This window comes from Pinus tabuliformis, chromosome 4_1 (assembly GCF_031772625.1).
Source record: "Pinus tabuliformis cultivar Carrire ecotype Pingquan chromosome 4_1, CPIR1, whole genome shotgun sequence".
NCBI lineage: Eukaryota > Viridiplantae > Streptophyta > Pinopsida > Pinales > Pinaceae > Pinus > Pinus tabuliformis.
In genome coordinates, this window is record NC_142303.1 from 390,818,521 (window position 1) to 390,841,910 (window position 23,390).

General features: G+C 35.5%; 1 protein-coding gene across 1 annotated transcript; it reads right to left on the minus strand.

The window, feature by feature from the left end:
- Positions 1-4,646: 4,646 nt before the first annotated feature.
- Positions 4,647-22,687, minus strand: LOC149175934 (uncharacterized). The gene is made up of 3 exons (XM_089421296.1): positions 22,136-22,687; positions 21,748-22,049; positions 4,647-4,765 (listed from the first exon to the last, which is right to left on the minus strand). Exons 1-3 carry the CDS (start codon positions 22,564-22,566, stop codon positions 4,647-4,649), a joined length of 852 nt encoding a protein of 283 aa, XP_089277422.1. The 5' UTR covers positions 22,567-22,687.
- Positions 22,688-23,390: the final 703 nt, after the last annotated feature.

Consider the following 23,390-nt stretch of genomic DNA (forward strand, 5'->3'; position numbering starts at 1 on the left):
ATTCTCCCATTAATGACTAGAGCATTGTCATCTTTCTGGATCAAAGGAATAGCTTTGGTTGCATTTTGATTTTCTCCTATGACAATTCCTTTGTAAGGAGGAAAGGTCGTAGGGGTTTCAACTTTAGATCCATCCAGTGCAATCCAAGCATGCTTACTCGCTGAGGTGATGGTTGAACCAGTCAAGACATTCAGTGGAGCAATATTATCTTTCCATGAATAGAAAGATATCCAAGTGTTATTCATCTCCATATAATGCTTCCAATCTTCAGCAAATTGTTTCTTCTCTATGGGTGTATAGTTCTGGTCAAAATCATTTGCTTTAGGATTAGTATACGAATCCCAATTCAACATGGCTTTCATCCATTGGGCACTAATCTCGGATTTCAAGCATCCATCCATAAGAGAGAAGAATTTATGAATTTCCATTACTGCAGGCGTTTTGTAGTCAGGAGGAACAAGGCGAAATCTGCAATCTGGAATCAGACCATGTGCCTGCTCAAGGTATCCCAAACCATATCTGGGCTTGGCTGGTCTCATTGAACACATCATTTTAATCATCCTTGGATGTTCTCCTTCTACTGTAATTATTTCATGCATCATGAGCACATGATCAGCATCCGGTTCATGTGGGAAAGGGATGTCTGAGCATTTGGGATTTGGGCATGAATTTACAGATGTGGAAGGTGGAGCTATACCAGTCCTGGGATTATGGTTTATATGGATGTTAAATTCTACTAGAGTAAGCAGATTTACATGCTCTTGACAATATGGGCATTTAACCTCTAAGGAACAATAATTTACACGCTGGGCTAATTCATACAAAGAATTATGTTTACAAGAAGATGAAGTAGAACAAGTTGTATCTACAGTGGAAGGATCTCTGTAATACTTGGATTGTTTACAGGCTAACTCTATACCCCGTCTGTCAATGGTAGATCTTCTGGGGAATAATATAATTGCAGAACATAGATTTTCTATAATATCAGCGGAGGTAATGGCTTTAGGAATAAGAGGCTTAGGATTATTTACAACCCAATGTTCTGGAAATGTCAAGTCTTCCCATCGGATGGTCTGATGCTCAATTTTTTGGTTCTTTGCATCAATGAGGATAACTATACTTGACTTTGAGTCTCGACTGGGTGTATGGCGAATGGTTGGCCATAAGGTATTGGTTTGACGGAAACAACCTTTGGTCTGGATGGCAATGTTATTCCTCTTTTTCTTCATATCGAAACCAGTAGTCTGAATTTGTAGTTGCAGAATCTGGTCTATGGTTTCGTCAAAGGTATAAACAAAGAAATTGGGGTAACAGTCGAAGTAGACTGGGCCATCAGATAGAGGAGCAACAATCCCGCCTTTTAAGGAATTTGTATACTTATTGTGCGTCATATCTCGAACAGTAGCTAGCACAAAAGTATTTAACCCTTTATGGGTTAGAGCATTGATTCCTACTCGGATACATCCTAAATGCAAATAATTCGTCTTTAGTCTTTTTGCCTCTACTTGTAATTCTTTGGGTTTTAACAGAGATATAGTCTGTATATTATCTAAATTCTCCTGAATTTGGCTTACAGACTCTTTAATGCTTATTCTAGTAGCGGCTATTAAATGGAAAGCTGAAAGGTCACTATACACTTCTGAGGGAGCTATTGCAGGTAGTTCCCATCGGGCTGAAGGCTGGGGTTCTTCATATGAAAGTTCAGCAGAATTTAATACTCTACTAGAACTAGTAGCAAACATATCCCGTAAAGGGTTCTCTTCAGCCTGAGAATCTCTTTCTTCTAATTCTCGGAAAGAAATTGATTTCCAGAAAGGCTCCATTCTTTTATGAGTATAAAGATTTGAATACCGACCTTAAGAACCAGATGTTACTGGCTCTAATACCAAATTTCAGCAGGGGCTTCTAGTCACAAGCTTGCTACAGTGGTCTGCTACAGTGTCGCGCGCTTCGCCTGCTATGCTGCTGTCACTTTTCTGCTTCATTGCCATTTGGATTACATGCTTTGCTTGGCTTTAAATAGAGTACACCCACTTGCACCGCACTCCCGCCAACATAGCATTCAATAAGAATGCAAAGCAATACACCCACGTTCCTCTGTTTCCTATCAATAAATAAGGACTTCCATCTTCGTCTTTAGTAGCCTTATCACTGAGAAGAAAACTATTGATTCCCCATTTGACCCAAACTAATACTTGCATACCACTGTATACCCATCTTCCCAGCGCTTTCTTCATGCTCAACCTTACAACAAGGCATACAATGCACCCTGCTTCCAAAATTATAACTGCCACTAGCCCCCAAACCCGAACCCAAGCCTGAGACTGAGCCTGACCTCGAGCTTGAGCCCAAACCCAAGGCCGAACCTGATCCCAACACCAAACCCAAGCCTGAACCCAGTGTCGATCCTGAGCTTGTTCCCGAGCCTGAGCCTGAGCCCAAAACAGAGCCCGAACCTGACCACCATAGAGCTCAAACCAGTCCATGCCCAAAGCAACATCGATGGCTCCTATTATGACGGCAAGTCCGGGAGTAGAGAGTGGCGTGGAGTGTGCCCAATTTCCTTCACACGCAATCAACACACTCCAAGCGATGGAGCAAATCAGGTTCACACAACCCACCATATATGATACCCTTCTCACACTTAGAATACCACCTCTAAAGCACAACACTTTGCAAGCATTGATCCCATCGGCACTACCGAAGACCACTGCTTCGGTTAGAAATGCATTGGCAGCAAGCCGGTCCATGTGCTGTCCACAACATAATCTCTGATTGCCCTTCTGGCAACCAGAGAGCTAGAAAAGCCATCCACTCTCAACCACCCCGTTAGTAAAATGTTCACTATTACTTCTACAACCCTTGGTAGTATTAAGGAGGCACTGTCATATCTTTCACTTATGACCATACAGCCAGTTATTGATCAAAATAAGAACCCCAATTCTTGGGTACTGTGAGTGATGTAGGTTTGCAGGGCATCTGAAACCACAACTTTGATTCCTTTTGCTTCCTTTTCTTTAGATTTGAGAAATTTGATCATGAACTTCGTCCACCGATCAGCGTTCCCTGGATGCACTGGAATGCAAATGCAACTACTCTCTTCTTCGATTTGAAATTCTTCTAGTGCTTCACAAACTACTGCAGCAGGGGAATCCTCTCTCAATCTCCGCTCAGACGTCCCAAGCTCTGAAGATTCACCAGCCGCCTCCACATACAACAGGCTGTCGTTACATCCATGGCAGCCATTTTGGAGGCAGAATAGAGATGGCAGCAGGCACTGAGACTTAGACAGTCGTTTTAATGTTCCCGGGAGCCGATGAGCAAGCATGATCATGATCTCTTCCGTTGCCCAGAATACAACGCATGCGCAATCCAAACTCGAACCGCATTCGCATATCTCTGCAGTGACTGGAGCAGATCTGAAAGGAAAGGATTGCACAAGGATGGAGTCCAAGGCGTGGGAATGGGAGATATACTGCATGAATTGTGTCAAGGAAGAATGGGGCCTCTCGTTGTAAATCGACAGCAATACGACATCAACGTATCTCAGGTCATTCGGGGGACGCGTGGTCAGTCCACAACCATTTATAGCATTTAGCTTGGGACCTCTATTGGTGGCCAGAACATCTCTGGCACCATTCTCCATATCCAGTCTTCCTCTTGTGAAGGCCATCATAAAGACAGCCAAGTTTCCTATGCACGTGAATGCCACGTCAGGAATACTAACCAATCTGGATACACCTTCACTCCACTCAAACTGTGCTAAAGCAACGGCCGTTAAGCATGCCAGGGAGCCAACGAGGTTTATGATGAAGCACTGCAAGGTGAATCGGCTTCTCTGCCACACACTGACATTGAAGAGAGCCATTTGAAGTGAATTGGAGGGAGGAAGGGAGAAGCTTTGGAGCGATAACCAACGACACAAAAATAAACTCAACTCTTATTGCTGCGATCGATCCATACCGTGCTTCCCTGCATGGGCTTATAACAAAATCGCACAGCGGAATCTAAACGAAGCTTTTTGCTTTATTAACTTGCAACTCAGGCAATTAATAAAGGACTTTCCAGTGTGTCAGTTTCTCCGAAGTGAAAGATATGTTTAATCTCCTTTATCTTAATTTTATAACAACGCCACTTGTCAGTGAAGTGACCAAAGGAGGGAAGGTTGTGAGAAAATGCAGAGGGAAGGTTGTGAGAAAATGCAGAGAATCGGAGAACTTATGCATTGTTTGTGGACCAAAAGTTAAAGGTGGGGAACGAAAGCATCGAGGGCTTTCGTTTTTCTCAAGGGAAGTTGATGAAAAAGCAATGATGGTAATATGGAAATTAATGGAAATTAGTGAGGAGAAATTAGTACTTTAAATCACAGTATAATCATATAAATTTAAATAGCAGTAAATCTTGATTTATAAAAATATGTAATATTTTATATGGTTAAATTTAAAAAATATAAAATTACAATTTTATTTTAAATTATTATTATTATGTTTTTAAGGCCAGTGTTGAATAAAAGACATTGATATTGTATGAGTTTTTTTGAAGTGATTTTTTGCTTGAATACTCTAGTCTTTTTTTATTCTCATGTACATGTAGAACAAGCTTTTATATTCCATATGAGGAATATACACTTTCTGGTGTTTGAAGAACTATGCATTTTCAACAATAAGACTCAAAGCCATTACATTAAAGCTCGTCATATCACTTGCAAGAATTGAAATTTGGTGGAGAATATCCCAATCATTTTTCTCAAGCACGAGAGATAAACCTAATTAACATATATTTTTAATATATACTATTAATTAACTAATATTAAAATATAAAAAATCATTATTATATTATAATATTAATTCTAGTATAATATAGTATATATTTATACTTATTATTATATATGTATTATTCTAATATAGATGGAAACATATATAAACTAATATCATAATATATTTCTAAAAATTAAAATTCATTTTATATACTATTTTTTGAACTTTTGCTATGTAACTGTTATTAAGAATATTTTAAAATATTTTGTAAAAATTAAATCATACTATCTACCTAATAATGATTTATAATTAAATCAAAATTTTGAAAGCTTCCAAAATAGACACGTCTATTGATATAATAAAAAATTATTTTAAAATATTAATTACACTAGTATGCACTTTACAACATAGAATAGGAGAGATGTGTAGGAGTAATGTAATAAAGTAATTATGTCAACATTTTTTAAATGTTGAGAAAACATATATAGAAAAAAAAAAAAAACAAAAAAAACAAAAACAAAAAAACAAAACAAAAAAAAAAAAACAAAACAAAACAAAAAAAACGAAAAAACAAAAGACAAAACAAAAAAAACAAATCAAATCAAAATTAAATGTCGGTTTCATATGTTTTAATTGCGTCGAGGGCCCTCTCTAGCCTAGTATGACAACCTCTTGCGGTTTAGTAAATATAGAGTTAAAATTAATCTAAGCTAGTTTATAAAATTCATATTAATCATTATGAAAATAAGAGAAATCTTTGTTATTCTCTTTATCAAAATTAAATTCTCACTAATTAAATAATAAACTTAGTTATAATGACTTCAAACCTTATTATAAAATTTAAATAAATTCTAAAACATCTAACAATATATATTCATTTATAAAACATAAACAATTACTTCAAAATATTTTAATTTAAACTAATCATTAAATTTACCATAAAATTATACACTTTATAATAATAATAATAATAATAATTATAATAATTATTATTATTATTATTATTATTATTATTATTATTATTATTATTATTATTATTTCAGATTTTTCATATTAATAAATAAAATATTTTGAAAAAATCATATATATTTTTTAGATGTGAATAATGATAATATTCTCTAATTAGAACTAGTTATTAGGAGAGCCCAAAAAAGCATATTTATATAGTTTAAATATACATTTCTTTATAAAATAAAAAATTGTTAAAAAAATAAATAAATGTAATAAAAATATATTATTAAAAAAAAACAATTTAAAAAAAAAATTATATTAAATAAAAATTAAATCAACAATGAAGCTAGTATAAATTTATAAATTTAGTATGAATGAAACTCATGATGTTAAATTGAAAATGCGAATTCTATATTCAATTTTTCTCAAATATCTAAATAAAAAATTATGTCATATTTACTCTATATTAAATTTATAGTATGAATGAAACTCATGATGTTAAATTGAAAATGCGAATTCTATATTCAATTTTTCTCAAATATCTAAATAAAAAATTATGTCATATTTACTCTATATTAAATTTATATTATTAAATTTAATAAGTATAAAGAAATAAAAGTATATATTAAATGAAAATAATATAATATTTATTATTTAAAAAAAAAGTAATATTAAATTCATAATATCTTAAAAAATACTAAATATACAAAATAATTATTAAATTCCATTAGAAAAATGTGAATCATATAATTCATGGGTTACTATACTCAAGTATCTCTTCTTTTCCTTCTATTTAGTCAACAACTCCATCAATTGTCACATTCTCTATACGATAGAAATAGGTGTAGATTACATGGAGTTGGGTACAAAATTAGGCTAGGTAACCTACCTTCCCATAATTGTAACAAGTGGGTTGTCTTTCATTGTGTTCTCCTCCTTAACCTCTACAGCAAAAACCTCCCCTTTGGCATGCTTGGAAACCTCCACAATTCGGCTTACTCGCCTCTTCAACTTGAAAGCACCCATTGTACATTCCTTCATTAACACTAGTGATTTGTAGTTGTTCACATCATGTGGTATAGACTTGCATAATTCATAGAATGAAGTGTGATCTGTCTTTTGATATTTTTGCAATGTTAAGCAAGAAGGTAGATAACCCCATTTCATATTGATTTTGCACCACTTAATCTATGGTTGTGTTGGAAATAGGTATTCGTGTTGAAAATGGGTTTGGTATGTTGGTGGTAATACAATTCCCCACTATTGAAAATTAATTTTTGTGGTGTCGTTTGGCTTCTTTATGAGGTCCAACATACAATGGACATAATATATATATATATATATATGAAATGTTAATTAGAGATGAGGGGGCTAACATGCATGGAGAACAAAATGGGTAATAACGTACATAACGGCATATGAACACGAGTCTTGCAAGAGATAGAATGCATAGGTGCGACCCTTCTATGGCCATGACACCACCCATGTGGCAGACTTTCCCAGGGTACTCACTTGCTCATATGTAGGACCCATCCAAACCACGAACGAACACACATATGAGTTCACGAGTTAAGCGAGTGTGGGCCCTCTATCGCAATGTTGGCTCGTGAATAACATCCTGACATGTTTCAAAACTCCTCCCAATTGAAAAGTTGATTTTATAATTTATTTTAAAATTAAATTATAAAATCATTTTGTTTTTATAAAAAATATTATTTTAGAAAAGAAATTGTTTTTCCTCTTTCCAGAGTATAGAAATAGAAATTATTTAATTTATTATTTATCAAAAAGAAATTAAAATAAATTAGAAATATTAAATTAAAAAATATTTTCTAAATATAAAAAATTAAAATTACAAATATAAATATATTTAATTTAAAATAATAAAATGAAAAACAATTATTGTGAAAGATATCTATAAATAGAGATGAAATGAATTAAGTTATATGAGGTTTAATTTTGAGTTTCAAATCTAATAAAAATGATTGAAAATAAAAATCAATTACACAAATTATATCTAAAAACACAAAAAATAAATATCTATATCACATAAGATACACCTTAAAAAAAATATAAGAATAACATAATTTAATGTACACCTTGAAAGCATAACGTAATTTAATTCATACCTTAATATGTGTTTAATATCACACGAATTTATCATAGCATGTCCATTTGGATTACATACTTTGCTTTACATTACAAGTTTAAATAGTAAACCCACTTGGTTCGCATTGCCACCAACATAGCATTCAATAAGAATGCGAACCAAATACCCACATTCCATTGTTTTCTCTCCAGGGATAAGTTTTCGCATATTCGTCTTCAATATCCTTATCACCAAGAAGGAAATCGTTGATTCCCCATTTGACCCAAACTAATAATAGCATAACATTGTATACCCATCTCCCCAAACCCTTGTTCATTCTCAACCTTATAATGCACCCTACTTCTAAAATTACTCCTGCCTTTAGTGTAACAACCCTATTGAAAAGTTCATGTAATAAAAGTTAATAAAGGAAAAATAAGACCACGGTTAAGGGACACTTATTCCAAACTGAATGTTTGGCAAAGATATCCTAGTGGGCATCACTGGATGTGTGTTTTGGCTAAGGAAAATTGGCAAAGGCTAAGGCAAATGCTTTAAAAAGGAAAAAGACATTTTTGGCAAACTTATTTATGGAAATAAAGGAAATTAGGAGAAAATTAAGGTGAAAGGTCACAGGTTGCAAATGAGGAGGAAATTGAAGGAAAATAATAGAAATTGAAGAAAATAGAGGCCTCATTAATAAAAAGGATTATGAGGATTAGTTGGTAGGCTCTGCGAAGCGTCTTGAAAGCTTGGTCAGTGTAACCTTTTTCAGTTCAAGTTTGGAGCTCTCTCATTATTCTCTCTCTCTCACTCTTGGTCACTTAGATTTTTCTTGGAGCACTCTAGCTTTGGATCAAGGAAGGAAAAACAAGCAAAAGGAAAGGAAGGAAAGAAAGGATGAAGGAAGAAGAGCAGGATCAGACAACTTTAGTAGGAATACTTATAGGTAACCTTTTGAATGTGTGACTTATTAGCTGGTTTGGACATGCATGGTTTTGCATGTTGGTGTATGGTTCTCTTACTGTCGGTGGCATGGTTTTGCCAGGTTATGATAGTGGTTTTTAGCCTAGCCTTGCCGTTTTTTGGATGCCATGGTATGTTGGGATGTTTATCTTGGTTTGAGATTTGGTTTTATGGAGGGATTTCAAAATCCATGGTGGAGGTGGTCTCAAATTTCAGTCCCAAAGGCTAGGAATCCCTTGACCAATTTTGGCAGGATACACAGTAAAGCCCGAGGGAGGAGTCTCGCTTTAGGGCCTAGTGATCCAGGTTTGGATTGCGATAAAGCCTGAGACTGGTCTTGGTTTAGGGCTTAGTGATATGGGATTAGATTTTAGTAAAGCCTGAGAGATAGGGGGATGGAAAATTTCTCAAGGATAGTGATGGATTCAAGATGGCATTCCAAGTTTGGTTCAATTGTGATCGAAGCACCAGTTTTGGTGTGATCACAGTTTGGTGAGGGTGGAGGTAGTTTAACCTCTCGATTCCCTTGGTTGTTCTATGAGGAGATCCCACATTCATGTTTGGAATATGGTATGGGGGTGACTGGCTGAAAGAGATATTTTGGTTCAACCATATCTACGGTGAGGTGGTACGTAGAAGTCTCGAACCTGGTTGGATTTGCCTATGATTAATAAAAGCTAATTTCTCTTACATTTTCACTCGTTTATATGTGGATTTGATGGTTTCATATATCTGATATTTATATGGTTTTATGTTGGTTGTAAGCATGGTTATATGACTGGCTCATGTCATGGTTATTTCATGTATTTACTTATAATTGTTAAAATGATGGATGCAATACCTAATTGAGGTTATAATAATTCAATGGAGAAGGAGGTGATCCTTTTGGTTATGTTTCATAAGTACTTTCAGTCATTTATGCTTTGTCTTGTGTCCTAGACCTATAGGTTACTTTAATCCCAAGTGTTTGACAAAATGTCAGTCCCAGTTGGGGATGCTTAGTCCTAGTCCTAAGGTTTATTTTTGATTTATTAGTATTGTCATCATGTCTTTGATGGATTTTGGAGGTTGTAACAAGTTCTGGGTAGAGGACGAGATTCTAGGCTAGAAAAGTGGCTCAAATCTCAGGGTCGTTGGCATGGGCCTGTTGAAAAGAGTCTAGGGACACTGGCACATAGGCCTTTGAGAGCGACTTTGGCTTCTGGACGCTGTCATACCTATAATATGAGAGCGATCATGGATTAAAAGGCTTAAAATATCAGTGGGACTCAGGGACAGGATGTATGAGTGGCTGGCATGTATCCTGAGGGTGTTGCTACTGATGTGGATGGGTTTGTTTAAGGTGTTTCTTTGATTCCATTTCCTTAACATCACTGAGGAGGTTGAATCCCTTATAGTAGCCTCTCTCATCACATGTTTTCCCTGGCTGGTTAGTTGCTTAGGTAGACCTGGGAGGATGGGGTGTTACAGATTAGTATCAGAGCGTGGTTGCGCTCTCCTTGAGTGAAGATGCTTGGTCATGCATGCATGTCAGTTTCATGTGTGCCTCTCACACTTGCATTCCATGTGCCCATTGCATTGCATCATGTTGATAATGGTTGTAGTAAGGTTATCATGAAGAGCTTGATGGCTATTTTGTGGAATGTGTTGTCAGGAGTGTATGATTGGTTACATGATTATATGCAGCTTGATTACATCATTATATGTTAGGCTACATTCCCAGTATGTTTGATTACATGTATCAATCTTGTAGGTTGGTTACAAGAATTGATTGCTTATGCTCGACTACATGATTTTATGTGTATGTGTAGTTGATTAGGCATTTCTTATGCATGTTGATGGTTGCATGTGGAAATGTGTACAATGGAGTAATGGTTGTTGTCATGCATGAGGTCATGGTTTGTGTAGTTGATATGGTCATGCATTTGTTAGAAAATTATATATTACAGAGCAACGGAACACATAAAATATATTGCAGAAATAGAAACACAGAAAACACATAAAACAAGAGAGACATAGATATGCATGGTTCACCCAATTTGGGCTACATCCACAGAGAAATAGCCAGTCCTTCCTTTTATATTATCCAACAAACTGAAGAGATACAACCTACAGCAGATCCGCTGTAATTCCCTCTTCGCTCTCACAAAATCTCCAATCTCTTTCTCAGTCAGAATATAGATATACATAGACGCAGCACAATTCCCTCATGTATAGCGAGGGGTTTCCTTCTAGGGCAAAAAACCCTAAATTAAACATAACTTTTACCGTCATATATCTGCCTAATGAATGGCCCAAATTAACTACAAAATTACAACATTTTACAAGGCAATTTTACATCTATTTTTAGCTTCGGGGGCACTGCCCCCAATCCCCTGCCCCCTTGGACCCCCCTTGCAGCGTAAATATTACAGGCGGCATTGCCGCCACATTATGAACTAGGGTCCAATGCGGTGATACCTCTGAATAAATAATACAATCAAGCTCCACACCCAACAATCTCCCACTTGGAGATTGATTATAACAACTTCACCGCTGCTTCATTTGCTGGAAAATGACTCCACTTTGGACCTGGCTATTTCTCATCTTCTTCATCATACTTGAAGACCATTTGAAATTGAGAAAAATCTCAGTTTCTCCCTAGTTACCACTTTTATTAACATATCTGCAGGATTCTGGCTAGTGTGTATCTTTTCTAGCTTCAATTGTTCGTCTTCCAATGCTGACCGTATGAAATGATACTTGAGCTGTATATGTTTTGTGTTAGAATGAAATGCAAAGTTCTTTGCAATATGTATGGCACTCTGGCTGTCACTGTATAACCTGCCCAACTCCTTCTTCTTACCCAATTCATCCAGAAACCTTTGTAAACAAATCATTTCTTTACTAACCTCTGTGGTAGCAACATACTCTGCTTTCGTTGTGGAGAGTGCAACAACACTTTGCAGTTTTGAAACCCAACTGACAATTGTTCCACCTATAGTAAACACATGCCCTGTTGTGCTCCTCCTATTATCTCTATCACCCACCATATCTGCATCAACATATCCCTGTAGAGAAATGTTTGAACCACCAAAGAATAATGTTTGATTTGTGGTACCTATCAAATACCTGAGAATCCACTTCACATCCATCCAAAGTTCTTTCCCTGGATTGTTCATGTACCTTCTTACAACTCCCATTGCATGTGCAATATCAGGCCTTGTGCAGACCATTGCATACATTAAGCTTCCAATTGCTGATGCATATGGAATTTTAGACATATCAGCCATTTCTTCCTGAGTCTTGGGAACACCTCCTTACTTAGTTTGAAATGGCTAGCCAAAGGTATACTAACTGGTTTTGCATTCTACATATTAAATCTTTTCGACACCTTTTCTATGTACTCACTCTGAGACAATGTTAATTTTCGATTCTTCCTGTCTCTAGTTATTCTCATACTAAGGATTTGTTTTTTAGCACCCAAATCCTTCATTGCAAATGAGTTCACCAATTTTGTTTTGAGCACATTTATTTCCTACATGTTAGAACATGTAGCAAGCATGTCATATACATACAATTACAATATAATATAGCTGCCATCATTTTTCTTTTTGAGATAAACACAATGATCAGAGTGACATCTAGTATAACTTTGTTCAGACATAAACCTATCAGATTTTAGATACCATTACCTTGGAGCTTGTTTTAAGCCATACAAGCTCTTCTTCAACCTGCACACTAGTTTCTCCTTACCTTTTACCTCATATCCTTGTGGTTGTTGCATATATATCTCTTCCTCCAAATCCCCATGGAGAAAGGTTGTTTTTACATCTAACTATTCAAGATGTAAATCTTTAGCTGCTACTAGACTTAAAATAGTTTTGATTGAAGTCATTTTAGCAATAGGAGAAAATATCTCATCAAAATCTATACCCTTTTTCTGTGCAAACCCCTTCACCACAAGTCTAGCTTTATACCGTTTTCTACCTCCATCTTCTTCCTTCAACCTGTAAACCCATTTATTTTGCAATGTTGTTTTACCTGCAGGAAACTTGACTAAGTCCCAAGTCTGGTTATGTGCTAAGGATTCCATCTCTTCTTTCATGGCTTGCTCCCACTTCTTCCTGGTTTCTAACTGCACTACTTCTTCATAACATTATGGTTCACTAGAATTAGTCAACAATACATAAGATAATGAAGGAGAGTATTGTTCAGGGGGACTACATATCCTGGTAGATATTTTAACACCACTTTCAAGTGTTTGAGGTGCTTGTTGTTGTTATGGTTGTTGTTGATGTTCTGGCTGTTGATCATTATGATTTTTAGGCACTTTCACTTTTTCTATGATCTTATCAAGCACCATGTATTCTCTGTTTTCTTTTTCCTATTTCTTTTCCTGCATCTGGTCCTTATACAAAACATTTTCATTGAATATGACATCTCTGCTCCTAATGATTTTGTGTTTTTCATAATCTTAAAAGCGATAACCAAAATCATTAACACCATATCCAATAAAGGTACATTTCTTTGATTTTGCCTCAATCTTTGTATTTTCTTTATTAATGTGGACAAAGGCTTCACAACCAAAAGTCTTTAAAAATGAGTAGTTTACATTTTTACCTGTCCATGCTTCTTCTGGAATGCCACCATCCAAGGAAGTTGAAGGCCCTCTGTTTATTAGATAAACAACATTATCTACAACATCTTCCCAAAATTGTAAAGGTAATCTTGCATGCAATCTCATGCACCTTGCACGCTCCATGCTTTTCCTATTCATCCTTTCTGACACACCATTTTCTTGTGGTGTTCCTGGAACTGTCTTTTCTCTATGAATTCCATTCTCTGAACAATACCTATTAAACTCTTTGCTGCAATATTCACCTTCATTGTCTGATCTGAGACACTTCAACCTTTTTCATGTCTCATTTTCAACCAAAGCTTTCCATTTCTTGAAGGTATCAAATACATCAGATTTATTTCGAATACAATAAATCTAGGTCTTTTTGGTTGCATCATCAATAAAACTAACATCATAATGAAAGCCACTAAGAGATGATACCTAAGCAGGTCCCCATACATTTATATGTACAAGCTCTAATTTTTCGCTCTTCTTTTCTTTCCCAACTTTAAGGAATATGACTCTCTTCTATTTTCCAGAAACACAATTCTCACAGAATTTTAAATCAACATGCTCCAAACCTGGTAACAAATTTCTTGAGTGAAGAATTTGCATCCTCTTCTCACTCATGTGCCCAAGCCTATGATGCCACAATTCTATATCTTCCCCCGTAGAGGTTAAAGCATTAACATAATTAGAAATACCATTGCATAAATACAATGTACCAACCTTTTCTCCTTTTGATATTACCACGGCTCCTTTAATGACCTTCCAAGTTTTATCTGTAAAAGTAGTTACACAACCTTCACCTCCAAACTGCCCTGTTGAAATTAGATTTTTCTTCATATCTGGAACATTCCTTACCTCCTTCAATAGCCATTGATTTCCATTTTGTTGTTTTATGAAAATTATTCCCATTCCAATGATTTTACAGGGTTTATCATCACCCAATCGAACCTATCCAAAATATCCTTGAACATAATCATGAAAATGTTTCCTATCAGGTGTGGCATGGAATGAGGCCCCTGAATCTACCACCCAGGCATCAATAATATTTTCTAATGAAAGAATCATAACATCTTGCAACACATCACTTGTCACATTCGCTTCATGATTGTTTCCTTGTTGCGTGTCTCCTTCTTTTCCCTTCCGAGACTTGCAGTCTTTCTTCAAGTGTCCTTTCTTCCCACATTTCCAACATACTATCCCCGATCTGGACTTGGATCTGCCTTTCCTTGACTTACTGCGATATCCTGGGCTTTTTACTCTTTCCATTTTTCTTCCCCTAGTCTTTGTAGTCAAAGCATTACCTGATGTCTCACTAAAGCTTTTTCATCATATTTCCTCGCTAAGGATTGCACCGACAACATCATCAAACTTTAAATTACTAGATCCAGAGACAAAGTTACTAATGACCATAACTAAACGATTCCAACTTTCTGGAAATGAGCATAGAAATAACAGAGCCCTAACTTCATCATCAAAAGTTACCCCTACATAACTTAACTGACTGGTAACTATATTAAATTCATTTAAATGATCAGCAACATATCCACCTTCTGACATCTTCATATTAAATAAACGCTTCATAAGAAATACCTTATTTGAGGCCGAGGGTTTTTCATATAGTTTGGCCAATGTCGACATTAAACCCTCTGTTGTCATTTCCTTTGAAATATTAAAGGCTACCGAAACCGCTAGGCACAGTTGTATTGTTCCAAGTTCCTCTCTATCGAGAATATCCCATTCTGTGTCTGTCATACTCATCAACTTCTTTGTCTTTCTGCTCAATGGTTGGTACAAATCTTTCTGGTACAAATAATCTTCCATTTGCATCTTCCACAGCTGGTAGTTTTGGCCGTTAAATTTTTCGACCCTAAACCTACCATATTCCACCATTTCTCCCACTCAAACTAGGAACCCTTCTCTCCTGTGAGTTTATCAGCCAAATAGACCTTCAGCTTTGATACCAGTTGTTAGACAATTATATATTACAAAGAAACAGAACACATAAAATATATTGCAGAAATACAAACACAAAGAACACATAAAACAAGAGAGACATAGATATATGTGGTTCACCCAATTTGGGCTACGTCCACGAAGAAACAGCTAGTCCTTCCTTTTATATTATCCAGCAAAATGAAGAGATAAAACCTACAAGAGATCCACTGTAATTCCATCTTCGCTCACACACAATCTCCTCTCTCGTTCTCACTTAGAATACAAATATACATAGACACAACACAATTCCCTCATGTATAGCAAGGGGTTGCCTTCTAGGGAAAAAAACACTAAATTAAACATAACTTCTACCGTCACATCTCCACCTAATGAATGACTCAGATTGACTACGAAATTACAACATTTTACAAGGAAATTTTACATCTATTTTTAGCTTTGGGGGTGTTGCCCCCGATCCCCCACCATGGGGGGGTTCCCAAAGGTTGCAATCGCTCCTCCCTAGACCCCCCTGCAGCGTAAATATTACGGGTGGCATTGCTGCCACATTATGAACTGGGGTCCAATGCGGTGATACCTCTTAATAAAGAAGATAATCAGGCTCCACACACAACATCATTGATGACTAAAGTCTAGCTAGAATGATGTGTATATGATTTGGTACTCATGTGTTATATGTCTATATGCAATGGTTATGCATGTATGGTCTTGGTTATAGTTATGCATGAATAGTAGGTCAAACATGCCCTGTGAAGTCATGGTACACAATTTAGGTCATTAGGGTGATGTTGCCATGTTATGATGCTAATGTGTTGGTAGAGATAGAGCAGGAGATGCAGATCATCATAATGAGGTTGCAACATTAGGCTTTGCAATAAGATCATATCGTCATACATGTATTGTATGTTGACATGCATGTATGTAAGTTAAGAATTTTTATATGCATTAGGGTTATATAATTAGGCTTATGTACATGTCTTTTGATGTTATGGTTACATTAATGATAGATGTTAGTTGATTAGTGTAGTTATATGCACATGTGTCAGATAGTCAAGAATGATAGTAACTTGTAGTTGTATGCATTTTTATTATTGTTTTATGTTAGATAAATTGATGATTATGTTATATGCTTTCTATGAGCATGATATATAACTTATTGTTGTTATATGCTAGTAACTTGATGATTAGGGTTATTACATTAAGATTTTAATTGGATTGGCCTATGCAGATGGTTAGGGTTATGACGTTCAAGTATGAGCCAACATATTTGTGATATGGTGTTGTACTAATCTAGTTTGACTTTGCATATGTGTGAATGATAATTGTGTATGAGTTATGATGTAAACATGCTAGCTAGTGACTATTTGGATATCGTGATCTTATTTATGTTTGGGTTAATATATTGTAAAGATATATCGTGCTAATATGGATTGATGGTGCAGACAAGATTTCCTCCCTCGAGATACATTAAGTATGAGTTTGCTTATATCATATACTTGGTGCTTGATCATTTGATTATGTTGTCTATTGGGTGTTTGAGTGTTTGGTGTCTATTACATCGTCTATTTGATTTATTTAATGTGGTATGTTTTAAAGTTGGTTGAATGTTTGATGAATTGCATAATATGAGTATGTGTTTAAATGATCTTGTTTTAAGATGATTGTACTAACATACTTGTTGAGATGGTTGATACATACTTGAGTGTAATAGGTGACAATTGTAGCATTACATATGATGATTATGAATTGAATATGGATTATGACATGATTGATTAGTCCTTGTAAGGTTGATTTCGAATTGATAGATATGATTTTATTGATATTTGGGACATATGTGTAGGTTTTAATTCCGTATAGAAATTACCTGCATATGAATTCTAAAAACAGAAAATAAACAATGGGAGAGCATAACACATAAAACAAATATACACAGAGATTTTCCCTTGGATCCCAAAATCGGGACTACCAGGTTGATTTTTCATTATATTCCTTTCAATGTTACAAAACATATTTATACATGTCGAAGCATCCAATACCATAGATCGGAAACCATCGCGTCCAAAACCATGGACCAAAAACCATCGCATCCAAAACCATGCGCAAAACCAAAGGTAGGTCTGCCCAACCTAATATAGGGTCCAAAAACAAAACTTTCCAGGGCGCTGCCCTGCACCCCTTAAACCCCCTATGACCCCCCCCCCCGCTACACAATTGGCGCAACGAAGGGGGGGGATCCGCCCCCCCTCTAATCCCTCGGTTAACTACATGGGCTAGTCGTGGAAAGAATATAAAACAACCCAATATTCTCCCACTTGTTGTTTTTTTTCCACAGGGGGCCACAAGAAAGCTTAGTCATTTATCCATCCCTACAACACCCATTTTTTCTCTACACCAAGAGAACTTCTCAGAGCTCACAGATTTTGTTAATGCATCTACAGTATTCTTCAAAGTGTCCACCTTTACCAGCAACACCTTTTTGTCTTCTATCATATCCCTCACAAAGTGATACTGAACATCAATGTGCTTTGTCTTTGAATGATATGCAGTGTTCTTTGCCAAGAAAATTGTACTTTGGCTGTCACAATCTATCCTTATAGCTCCATGAACTAACCCCATACTTGAACGCAATTTCTACAACCAAACTGCTTCCTTTCTTGCATGAGTGGTGGCCATATATTCTTCCATTGTAGTTGATAGTGCCACTACATATTGTTTCTTACTCATGCAACTGACCGCACCTCCAAATAGGTTAAACACATACGCACTTGTAGATCTTCTCTGATCCAAATCTCCAGCCCAGTATGCATCAACAAAGCTACAAATATCCAACACTCTGTCCAATCCTGGTCTTCCTTAGTAGCACAAACCATAATCACTAATGCCACGAAAATACTTGAAAACCTGCTTCATTGTTGTCCAATGCTCCTTCCCTGGTTTTGACGTAAACCTGCTCAATACTCCCACTGCATGTGTAATTTCTGGTCTAGTATAGACCATTGCATACATTAGGCTACCGACTGCACTTGCATATGGAACACAGGACATGTCCTCTTCCTCTTCTTGTATCTTTAGACACTGTTCAACAGATAACCTCACACCTATAGGAATAGGAACCTTCACCAGTTTACTATCCTGCATATTAAACCTCTGTAGTATTTTCTCGACATACTTCCTCTGGTTTAACTTGAGCTTCATATTTTCTTGGTCTCTTTTAATTTCCATGCCCAAAATATAGTTTGCAGCACCAAGATCTTTCATGTCGAATTTGGAGGAAAATTGGGTCTTCAAATCTTGGATAATTTCTTTGTCATTTCCATCCAACAACATATCATTCACATACAAGACCAGATAAATAGCATGGTCACCAATTAATTTAAAATACACACAGTGATCTTCTTTGCTTCTGGTGAAGCCAAGTCTCCGTATAAATGTATCAAATTTATGATACCACATCCTTGATGACTGTTTTAACCCATACAGAGACTTCTTTAACTTGCATACCATTTCTTTCTTACCCTTCACTGCAAAACCTTCAAGTTGCATCATGTAGATCTCCTCTTCCAGATCCTCGTGAATAAATGTTGTCTTCACATCCATCTGTTCTACCTCAAAATCAAAAGCAGTAGCAACAGATAAAAGTAATCTAATAGAAGCTACCTTGGCGATAGGAAAAAAATATCACCAAAATCAATACCTGGCACCTGGGAATAACCTTTTGCTACCAATCGAGCTTTGTATTTCTCCACCTTTCCTTCTGCATTTGTCTTCTTTTTGAACACCCATTTGCTACCAATGGGTTTCCTTCCAGCTGACAACTCCACCAGATCCCAAGCCTCATTTTTGTGCAAATATGTCATTTCATCAACCATGGCCTCTTTCCATAGTTTCCATCCTCTGAATCTACTGCTTCCTTCACAGTTCTGGGATCATCATCAGTAATAGATAAAGAAAAATTTGAACAGAAAGCATATGGACTATACCTTTCTGGCTACCTTCTTTCTTGAACTGATCTTCTCACACTCAAAATTTGTGGCTCTTCATCTTCTAATTCCTCCTTTGTTGTAGAGTTTGATTCTTCCTCCTTAAGCTCAAACTCTATCTTCTCAGGTTCCTTTGGTTGGACTTCATGTTTAATAACATCTTTCACCTCTCTGAACACCACATCTTGGTTGTACACAACCTTCCTTGTTACTCGGTTCCAAAGATTATAACCCTTTAAAGCATCCTTATACCCAATAAAGATGCACTTTTCAAATTTACTATCCAACTTGGTTCTTTTCTACTTTGGAACATGTACATATGCATCACATCCAAATACCCTCAGATGTGAAAGAGAGGGTTTCTTACCAGTCCATACCTCTTGTGGAGTCTTATCCTCGAACACTGATGAAGGTGATCTGTTGACCAGGTAATATGTGTCTCCACCTCCTCTGCCCAGAATTCTTGTCCTAATCCAACACCACTGAGCATGCTTCTTGCCCTTTCTGTCAACGTCTAGTTCATTTTTTCTGCAACTCCATTTTTCTCAGGTGTGTATGGAGTAGTCTTTTGTCGTGCTATACCACACTTCTTACAGAATTCTTCAAATTCCTTGCTACAAAAATCTCCACCGTTATCTATCCTCTACACCTTTATCTACTTCTCTGTCTGGTTTTCCACCAGAGCCTTAAATTCTTTAAACCTGTCAAAGACTTCAGATTTCTTCTTAAGGAAATATATCCATGTATTCCTTGAGAAGTCATCTATAAATGATACATAGTACACAGACTTACCTAGTGATGGAACCTTCACAGGTCCAAACACATGACTGTGCACAAGTTCTAATATATGTTACGCCCTCTTACCACCAGAGGGGAAACTCACCCGATTCTGCTTCCCATATACACAATTTTCACAGAAATCAAAATCTAGAGAGCTATTACTCATACCTTCTACCATACCTTTACCATGAATTATTCGAGGGTCCTTCTCTCCAATATGTCCAAGCCTTTGATGCCACCGCATGGTCTTCTCTCCAAAGACCACTAGATTTTCTGCTCCACTTTCAGGAACCACAGAACTGTTGCACCCATCAATAACAATGCTACCTTGCAGCTTGTATAGAAACAATGTAAACATTGAAACGGGAACTGATACTGTTACCCGTTTTGTAGAGGTGGCAAAAAAATGACCCGATTTTCAAAAGTGTTGATGCAGAATACACATGTTTTTTTAAGAACATGCTTTTTGGAACTTTAATTTTTTTCATGTGCATTAAGTGGGTGAGGCTCGGTGAATGGTAGTGATTTTCATCCTGATTTTAAAAAGTGTGTATTCTGCATCACACCCTTTTTTTAAAAGACCTATTTTTTGACTTTAAATTTTCTAGTGTGTGAAATGTAAAAAATTATTTTCTAAATTTGATAGTTTTTGAAGTCGTCATTGTATTCATATTTTCTTGTTCTCTATCTTAATTTTTTTTTTTTTTAGTGGGCTTTTTATTGTTTTGCGTTTTTAAATTATAAAGTCGATAGTTTGAATTTTAGATAATCTACATATTTAGACATCTTTTCAACCCCCTTAATTAATTTTTCAATCGACATGAAATAATTGTTTCTAAAAAACAACATTTTTTAACAATGGACATAAAAAATAACCATTTTTAACATAAATATAACAAAAAAACTAAACGTTTTGATAATTTTTTGCTAGAATTAACATGTCAAAATCACAATTTTTATACAAAAATATTAACTAAAAATGGTCAAATAATAGTTTTTTTTATGAATTTCATGTCAAAAGGATAATAATAACTACTTTTTTTTCAAAAAAAAATGATTAACTTAAAAATCAATGCAAAAATCACATATTACCAATATTGAACGTATAACAACCCTAATTGAGTGTTTATTCTTCTCATAAAATGTCAAAGTCAAAACATTGCAAAGCTTGAGTTACAAGCATAACTTAAATTTAATCAAGAATGTCACGTAATCCAAACTCTTCGTCCTCTAGAGTTTCATCATTGTCCTCTTCCACAATATTTTCTGTTTCATTTTGCTCATTTTGCTCATTTTCCTCTTCTAATGGGTCTTTCATGTCTGCAAATCCCCCAATATGTGTCTTTCCATACATTCCATGTAATGGTGGTTGGGGTTCCTTTGCCTTTTTTGCCACACGTGATTCACTAAAGTCCCCTTTCTTCAACCCAATTTCTTGCATTGCATCTGGAAGAAATTGAAGAGCATTAATTCTTTGCTGAATGAAATTGCATTGTAATGGATCTTTCTCAATTGCAATGCAATTTCTTCCTTTTTGAAGGCAGCATGCTAGTGTTGTACCTAATTATCAAGCACAAAAAAATAATGAAGTAAATTAGTACAATGACATATTAATTAAAAAAAAGAACATATTGAAATTCAATTCCATGTGGCAAAACGTACCTGAGCCAGAAAATAAATCCAGAACCCAATCTCCTTCATTTGAACATATGTCTATAAGATAGTTAATCAATAATTGTGGTTTCTGATAAATGTTAACTATCTCTCCTTTCATTTCTTTGTCTTCATATGTTAGTTTTCTCACAACAGCATCATAAGTCAGTATTTGGCTATGACTCTTTTTGTCCACCCGATTAAAAATCATAGACATATGGCTATCATCTTTTGCCCAACTATCAATATGAATGAACTCACAGTCATTTATAAATTGTTGATCTTCATTGTCAAGAAGATTTGACTTTTGCCTGTAACATAAAATAGTAAAATTTCAATTAACTTGTACATAAATTAATTTTTCAACATTAATCAAATATACCTTTAAACATCTTACCATGTAAGCTGCATCCTTGAATTTGTTTTCCCCTTGAAGCTTGACAATAACATTGCCAACTGTGTGTCTGAATGAAATGTCACAAATCTCCATAATGGTGATGACGTCACTTCCTTAAATCCCGCCACCACTTTATTAAAAGCTTGATAAGTATAAGGGTCATTATCATAGCAAATGTTTGGAATATTGAAACCATGGGGAATATCTGCAATAACGAGGGCATAATCCCTTTTTGGTATGAGTTTCGCAATGTCTTCACAGTCGCCTTGTATTACTTGATATTGAATAGTGTCTAGCCCATTCCAAATGAAATGATTAAGAGTTGGATCAAGTTCAACATTCTTAATACGTTGCTTTCTCAGTCTTTCAATCTTTATTTTTTCAATAAAAGTCTTGAAACTGTCTGGTGCTCCATTATCTTCTTTCTTCATCTTTTACCAAACAAACAAATGTATGTGTAAGTTTTAATTTAAATTAAAAATAGTACACAGATGATTAAAACTGAATGTATAAATCAAGTTACCTTTTTAAATGCAAGATAAAAAGCTTTCAATGTTGATGTAGAACTTGAATCTGGATAGTTGCGTACAACATCATCCCAACTATCTTCATTCAACAATTTAACCATTTGTTCCTGAATTTTCATGTAAACTTTGTGACTGCATAGATAAAGTAAGAAAAAGTTAATATACTGATATGTATAACAAATACTACCAATAACAACATGTTTTAGTTAAAAGATAACTATAATCCTGGAAATAAGTAAAAATAATTCAGCAAACTTACTTTTGAAATTCTTCAGACATTTCTTCCAATGATAATTCCCCCGACTTCACACGAGATAATATTGTTTTGACAATTTTTTCATCTTTCACTCCTTGCATCGCCCTCCAAGGCGTGATGGTCATATCGTCTGGAAGTTGCTTCAGTTCAGGCGCTGATTTATTGTTGCTACATATCAATGGCTTAGACTTTCTGACCTTCTGGTTTTTAATGCCAATGTCTTCCCACATGCTAAAAATGTCATCAATCAAATTCCAAATATCTCCAGTTCTAAATGCCAATTGGAAAATGTTATCAACACCTCTGAATAAATCGCTAGATCTGTTGTCTTTTCCATTTTTTGAATTGCCTTTATCTTCAATTTGATAGCCTATTTCCATACAACATTCCTTTCGGAAATCTGTAGTAATATTGATCTTATCCCCACCACATTTTTCTAGGAATTCACTATGAATAAATCTAACCTTTTGGA